The sequence below is a fragment of the Oscarella lobularis genome, chromosome 8 (assembly GCF_947507565.1).
Source record: "Oscarella lobularis chromosome 8, ooOscLobu1.1, whole genome shotgun sequence".
In the NCBI taxonomy this organism is placed as follows: domain Eukaryota; kingdom Metazoa; phylum Porifera; class Homoscleromorpha; order Homosclerophorida; family Oscarellidae; genus Oscarella; species Oscarella lobularis.
The window spans coordinates 3,138,098-3,144,770 of NC_089182.1; the positions used below are offsets into that span (position 1 = coordinate 3,138,098).

At 49.6% G+C, this 6,673-nt stretch overlaps 1 protein-coding gene across 3 annotated transcripts; it reads left to right on the forward strand.

Annotated features, from left to right (window-relative positions):
• The first annotated feature begins 155 nt into the window (after nucleotides 1-155).
• On the forward strand, nucleotides 156-6,657 carry LOC136190467 (collagen alpha-1(I) chain-like). Of its 3 annotated transcripts, none has more exons than XM_065978623.1 (35): nucleotides 156-197; nucleotides 254-289; nucleotides 726-781; nucleotides 841-904; nucleotides 958-1,002; nucleotides 1,339-1,359; nucleotides 1,417-1,449; nucleotides 1,510-1,569; nucleotides 1,618-1,653; nucleotides 1,713-1,730; nucleotides 1,787-1,840; nucleotides 1,894-1,956; nucleotides 2,010-2,045; nucleotides 2,100-2,153; nucleotides 2,215-2,250; nucleotides 2,307-2,423; nucleotides 2,479-3,196; nucleotides 3,255-3,371; nucleotides 3,421-3,570; nucleotides 3,624-3,875; nucleotides 3,929-3,991; nucleotides 4,047-4,153; nucleotides 4,208-4,243; nucleotides 4,297-4,422; nucleotides 4,482-4,662; nucleotides 4,723-4,911; nucleotides 4,958-5,020; nucleotides 5,070-5,168; nucleotides 5,229-5,300; nucleotides 5,355-5,552; nucleotides 5,596-5,613; nucleotides 5,678-5,812; nucleotides 5,867-5,972; nucleotides 6,029-6,257; nucleotides 6,310-6,657. In XM_065978623.1, the coding sequence occupies exons 3-35, from the start codon at nucleotides 777-779 to the stop codon at nucleotides 6,538-6,540; spliced, it is 3,732 nt and encodes a 1,243-aa protein (XP_065834695.1). In that variant the 5' UTR covers nucleotides 156-197; nucleotides 254-289; nucleotides 726-776; the 3' UTR covers nucleotides 6,541-6,657. The 3 variants fall into 3 exon arrangements, with proteins under 3 accessions (XP_065834695.1, XP_065834697.1, XP_065834696.1); XM_065978625.1 differs by having other exon boundaries at nucleotides 157-197; nucleotides 5,355-5,549; XM_065978624.1 differs by lacking the exon at nucleotides 156-197 and having other exon boundaries at nucleotides 246-289.
• Nucleotides 6,658-6,673: the final 16 nt, after the last annotated feature.

Here is a 6,673-nt window from a genome sequence, read left to right on the forward strand (position 1 = left end):
TTGAATTCGCCTCCGTCTCCGCCGCATATGTGGTCGCATAGGTCCCGGGAATCTCTTCGTGCAGGTCCTTTTCAACCTTAGAAGTACGAATGCAGGTGTTTGCAAGCGCATACTATACGTACGCCTACTAGGAACTCAGTCGTGAACGGTCTAACAACGCTACCGGACGTTAGACTCTTCTGCGGAACTTTGACAAAGTAGGAAGGCACGGCAGCCTGAGCAGAAAAAAGGCCAAAATTGTCTAGTTTTTTAGGCTAGCTTTGAACGGTGGCATCGGATTTCTAGTACAGTAAGTTGCACTTGTACATATAGCGGCACGTGGGCCAGTGAGTCCAGAGCAAAGTTACCCGTTCATGCCCAGAACATGCGCTCACTATCTTATAAAGGGACACAGTGACTGTAATAAAAAGTTTTGATCTGTGGATTGTGAAATTTTTGGTTCTTCCCGATCCTATCACTTCACCCACACTATTTCACGCCTTCATAGCTCATTTGTAGTCTATGACTTAGTAATCGCGCACCTCTACTGGTGTAGGAAGGATCTAAAATGTTTACATGTGGCCGATAGTCGCAGTAGACACCAGATGCACGTTTCCATTAGAGGCAGGCGGGTCCCATTTATTTGCATTTTGCAAATGGTCGTGGGAAGCGGATGCGGAGAAGAGAAGAACCAATAACAGTCGACAAGCAGCCAGCAGCTCATTGCTCTTTGTTCTCTCCTCAAGCCACATCCCAGCTCTGCCGAATCAGTCAATCAACGCCTCACGTCCAAATCCATGAGGTGGGGGTACTTGCACATCTCATTGACAGAGATGACGATCTGATTTCTTCCGTGGGCAGACGTTTTTTAATAATCGTTTTTTTCGTTGGACTTCTGTCCGGCCGGGTCGATTCGAAGCCGCAGGTGAGCGGAAAAAAATCGTCCTGTGCACTATGCTAAATGCAACCGTTGTATAGGACATGAAGGATTTGGGCGTTCGAGCAAAGCGAGACGGCCACGGGGTAAAGATATAGTTTCGCATGTGACGAAGTTTATTCAGCTGGGCGCCGGCGACAGGCTGTTTGTTTGTGGTTTCGAATCGCGTTGCCGTCGCGCTTTCTCGGCACTCACTGGTGCCACTTAGTTCTGTTTTCCTCGTTCTTTTGCTTTATCGTGGTGTCGTTGCCTGGGGGCTCATCATGTTTTAGGTAGAGTCAGTTCAGGATGTAGCTTTATATCTTTTTTGTTGCCCGTCACTCGTTGCCTGAGGGCTCGTGCGCACGTAGAGTCAGCTCAGGATGCAACCGCATCTTTTTGCATGTCACATCTTGATCTAATTATCTGTAATGTACATTTAGAGTGAAGAAGGAGCTACGTTGGTCAGGAGGAGTGTTTGATGAAAGATACTGTGTGTTTGATTTGCATTCGTTTACTAGGATCCATTCAGCTTGGAAGCCTCAGGAAGCGGGGTGGGTTACATTTGAAGGAAAACCGTTACGCCCATTCATTGTGTATTTCTTTCTATTCAGGTGATAGCTGAAAAGGGAGAAAGGGGAGAAAAAGGAGAAAAAGGAGCACTCGGAGAGAAGGTTTGATTCGCCGTACAAATAGGATATAGTCATTAGCCGTTTGTGTAGGGAGCTCCAGGCGAAAAAGGACATACTGGTGAAAAGGTACGAGAGAGCGCTATTTACGTTTATTGCCACGTGCTATTACTTATGGCTCTCTTCAGGGAAGTCCAGGAACTGACGTAATTACACCTTTATAAAGATCAGCAACTAGTTTATGTGTTTTTGGCATCAAAAGGGCAACGAAGGTCCTGGAGGCCCATCAGGTCAAAAGGGAGACAAAGGCGCACAGGTAAGGAAGCCGTTTCATTTGAAGAAATAAAAAGAACTCTGCTGCTGCTGCAGGGTTCAACCGGCGAACGAGGTATAAAAGGCGAAAAGGGAGCCATCGGCCTCCAAGGAAAGAAGGTAGAAACGCAAGATTACGTTGTTTTTTTACGCTATTTCTTATTGTATCGAAGGGCCCTAGGGGAAAGCAAGGGCCGTCAGGACATAAGGTAACTATCGCGCGCAACGTGTGTGCGTGTATTGCGGTGACGGCTGTTTTCCAGGGTGACGCAGGGGAAATGGGTTCGACAGGTCAGACAGGTGAAACCGGCCCGCAGGTACGTAGATCGAGTTACGTCACAAGATGGTCACAACAATCACGCGGGATTTATTTCTCAGGGGCCGCAAGGAGAGCAAGGCCCGAAGGGAATCAGTGTCAGTATTATAAAAAAACGCGCAAAGTCAAAGAAATGAGAATGTTTATTAATTAGGGAGACAAGGGAAGCCGAGGTCCCAACGGAACCACCGGTCTTCCTGGAGTCAACGGTACCAAAGGTGAGCCGGGAGAAAGAGGCGATACGGGAGAGAGCGGACCACAAGGCGAACAGGTCAATTCGATTTCATTGTGCAAATTATAAATAGATTAGTGTATTGTTTGCTTAGGGTCCGCAAGGAGAAGCGGGACCACCTGGGGCTGACGGTGCAAACGGAACGACGGGCGAGAGGGGCCCGCCCGGAGATCAGGGGGTGGAGGGACCACCAGGCGCGAGTGGACCTCGGGGTCGAAACGGAACAAAGGGAGACAAAGGCGACGAAGGACAGAAAGGCGAAAAAGGCGACTCTGTAATAGGCGAAAAGGGAGACGACGGCGATAAAGGAGATCCGGGTGAAAGCGGGACTCCTGGACGCCGAGGACCCAAGGGAGATGTCGGACAACCAGGTTTCAATGGTCTTCCAGGCGGTCCAGGGCTAAACGGGTCAGCCGGCGAGAAAGGGCCACCGGGCGACGATGGCGAAGACGGGACCCCAGGAGGACCCGGACCTCCTGGCAACGATGGACAACCCGGGGAGAAGGGAGAGCCCGGCCAACCGGGCCTCCGAGGAACAGACGGCAGAAATGGAAGTGTTGGTGCGACGGGCGAAAAGGGAGACCAGGGCGAAAGAGGACATCGAGGACATCGTGGATTCAACGGAACAAAAGGCGAAAAGGGCGATCAGGGAGAGCGTGGAGCTACCGGCATTGAGGGGCCTAAAGGAGAACCTGGAAAAAACGGAACGAACGGAGCTCCGGGCCGAGATGGAACTGATGGGGATAATGGAGAGGATGGAACACCCGGGAGAAGAGGAGAGAAGGGTGATGTGGGTGAACCTGGACAAGACGGTATAATCCTTTTTTTGCAGTGGTTTTACAAATGATTTATTTCTTGTGATTTTTTTAGGAACGAATGGCTTAATGGGGATGCCGGGATCTCAAGGACAAAAAGGAGACGTTGGTCCAAGTGGACGCCCTGGTTTAAATGGAACAAGAGGAGAGAAAGGAGAGACGGGGAATAAAGGTCAATAGAATGGATTAATTTCGTGTGGTAGAGGATCTTTGTTACTTAGGTGAGCCCGGCGTTTCTGGACAGAGAGGAAACGATGGCGATAAGGGCGACGTGGGAGCACCAGGAACTCGAGGACCTCGTGGACCACCGGGCAATGCCACAAAAGGCGACGCGGGAACTGATGGATTTCCAGGATCGAAAGGAGAGAAGGGTAAGCAAAGTTTTTTTTTGGGCGCGTTGCTTGCATTTTGACGATTTCTGTAGGCGATAGTGGAGTAGATGGACTTTCGGGAAAAGACGGCATTCCGGGTAGAAATGGAGTCCCAGGAGATACGGGCCCACCAGGAGAAAAGGGTGCTCGCGGCGATAATGGAACAACTGGAGAGCCTGGTCCTCCAGGCGTTCGGGGACCACAAGGAAATAGAGGACATAAGGGTGACACTGGAGCTCCAGGAATAAATGGAAGTAGCGGAACTGATGGAAATCCGGGACCGCAGGGACCACCTGGGCTAAAAGGTATAAACAATATTTATCTTTAAGTTATTAATACTAGTTGGATATTGACGCAGGTGAGCCAGGAGATGACGGAGAACCAGGCGCGCGTGGGTTCAACGGTAGTAAGGGAGAACAAGGTAGACCGTCGAAGCCTATATGGCTTGGATTTAATTAAAAGTTATGTCTTTTAAGGTGATAAAGGAGAGAGAGGAGATGCAGGCGAAAATGGTCGTGACGGCCTACAGGGTCCTTCTGGTCCTCAAGGAGAACGAGGTGAAAATGGAACTAAGGGAGAACAGGTATGGTCTGCATAGTTTTAATTGCGTTATTGGGATTACTGGCGTCCTTGATAGGGAGAGCTTGGTGAGAAAGGTGATATTGGTTCACCGGTAAGTGAGCAAACGTTTCTTCTTGGTTCTGTGTACTATCGGTAACATTGTAGGGAGAGAAGGGTGATCAAGGACATCCCGGAGAGCCCGGCGTTGATGGGAGTAATGGAACTGCCGGTCCACAAGGAATACAAGGTCGTACTGGCGATAAAGGAGAAAGTGGTGTAAAAGGAGATAGGGTAAATAGCGTACGACGTTGGCTTGAGACGTTTTGAGCCTGTCTGCGCACAACTTGTAGGGAGAACGAGGACGAAACGGCACTCGCGGAGACAAAGGCTCAAAAGGAAACGGAGGAGAGAAGGGAGATCAAGGCAATGTTGGACCACAGGGTTCTCCGGGACAAAACGGGACGAAGGGAGAAATGGGAATGAAAGGGGAGTCTATCAAAGGAGAACCAGGAGAGTGTGGCTGTCCAACAAGTAATTGAACTAAGAAATAGTACAGATTTAAGTTGACTTTGTTGTTTTGTCGTTGTTTAGCGCCATCGCCAAACGCGACGGAAACAAAAGGAGGACCGCCTACCGGTGCTCCTGTGGAATTAGCTACGAAGGGCAAAGCAGGGGAGAAGGGACAAAAGGGCGAAAATGGCACACGAGGAGCCGATGGAGCAAAAGGAGAGAGAGGCGACGTCGGACCAGTTGGACCAAAGGGAGCAACAGGAGATCAAGGTGAAAAATTATCCTAAAACTTAAGAGAAAATTTGACTTGCTGTAGGCGAGACTGGAGAACGTGGTCAAGACGGTGGTCCTGGAATTGATGGAGACAATGGAACGAAGGGTACAACCGTAAGAGCAATCTACTGTTTTTGTTTAGTTTTGTTTATAAGGTGAGAAAGGAGAAAAGGGTATGGACGCGTTGCCTGGTTTTCCCGGAGACCAAGGCGTGCCAGGACCAGATGGACCCCAAGGACCTCGCGGAGAAAAAGGTCAGCGAGCGTTTGTTGGGTTTTTAATTAATTAAGTCTTATTGAGAGTGGCCTGATTAGGTATGAATGGTACTCGAGGAGAACAAGGTGGCGTAGGCCCACCTGGGGATAAAGGAGATACGGGAGAAAAAGGTGAATCAATAAAAATTTGAATTGTGCTTGGCGCCAAAGTTCCTTGCTTTGAAGGTGACAGGGGTGACGTTGGTGCAATCGGTCCACCTGGTAAAGACGGCGAAACCACTCCCGGCGAAAAGGGTCAACCGGGTGATAAAGGCGATACCGGCGACGCGGGACCGAGGGGACCGGAAGGTTCCGCTGGACCGCCAGGACCGCCAGGCAAAGCTGGTCCTGTGGGCGCCAAAGGAGAACCAGGAAATCCAGGTAGTTTAATATAATATCTGATTATATTTTACCACTTGCTGTTTAGGTTCTGGCGGCAGTCAAGGTCTGTAGCAGCAGCCTTGGGACAATTTTAATTTTCATATATCGCGTGTTTCTCATTCTCGTAGGTCCACCGGGTGCTTCGCTAATTCGCGTCGTGCGGCATTCGCTCTCGACCGATGTGCCAACTTGTCCTGACGGATTTAGCACCGAATACACGGGCTTTTCATTGTCGTTCTCTTATGGATACGGTTTTACAATTGGTAATAGGTCGTCCTCTAGCAATGCTAAAATGTTAATCAATTTTGCCTGCTAAGCTCAACCGCTTGGCGATCCCGGCTCCTGCCTGCGCACGTTCAACAATCCTCCATTTGTAGCCTGCACTGAAAAAGAATGCGACTCTCAACGAAGAGCGGGCTCCAGGCAAGATATAACGAATTTGCACGAGAACGACGTAATTTGAATCTCTACGCGCGCAGCTACTGGCTTTGGACTGGCGAGACAGCGGAAGACGTCGACATGAAAAGCAGTGATTTGTCAGCGGAACAGAGAGAAATGGCAAAGAGAGCAATTGCAAACAAAACGATCAGCAGATGTGCCGTCTGCAGCGGACAGGGCAACGTCAAAGTCTTGCACAGTCACACCACGGACCAGCCCAACTGCACTGACAGTTACAGCAGTATATGGGAAGGATACAGCTTCGGAGGCGTAAGAGCTGCAATGCTACCGCGAATCGACTCTAAGGAGATTATTTTTTTAGACTACCAGCTCTGTATCGTCGCAAGGCTCGCACGAGGTTTTATCTTCGACCGGATCTTGTCTTCCGAAGTACATGCAAACGCCGACTGTCGAGTGCACCGTTAAACACAGCTGTCGTACGAGCGATACGATTCGAGCCTTTTGGCTAACTGCTACCGACGTCGATTATTCGAAGTCTGGACCGGGATTGGGACGCACGAGCCGTTGCAGCGTCTGTCATCGCTTTTATTGAGCGATTTTTAATGAACTTGTCCTAGGTTGATGTGAGTACGTGTGACTTTGTCAGTTTGGCATTCTTCCTTGGGTGTTTTTGTCGAATGGTTTTTAGATAGAAAAGTGTTTTTCGTTATTCATCCGGGACGCGC

Excerpts from the sequence above, each read along its gene's own strand:
- LOC136190467 (XM_065978623.1), top strand. Across the intron at positions 2,154-2,214 it reads CAGGTGAAACCGGCCCGCAG|GGGCCGCAAGGAGAGCAAGG; the intron begins GTACGTAGATCG and ends TTTATTTCTCAG. Across the intron at positions 4,663-4,722 it reads AGAGTGTGGCTGTCCAACAA|CGCCATCGCCAAACGCGACG; the intron begins GTAATTGAACTA and ends GTCGTTGTTTAG.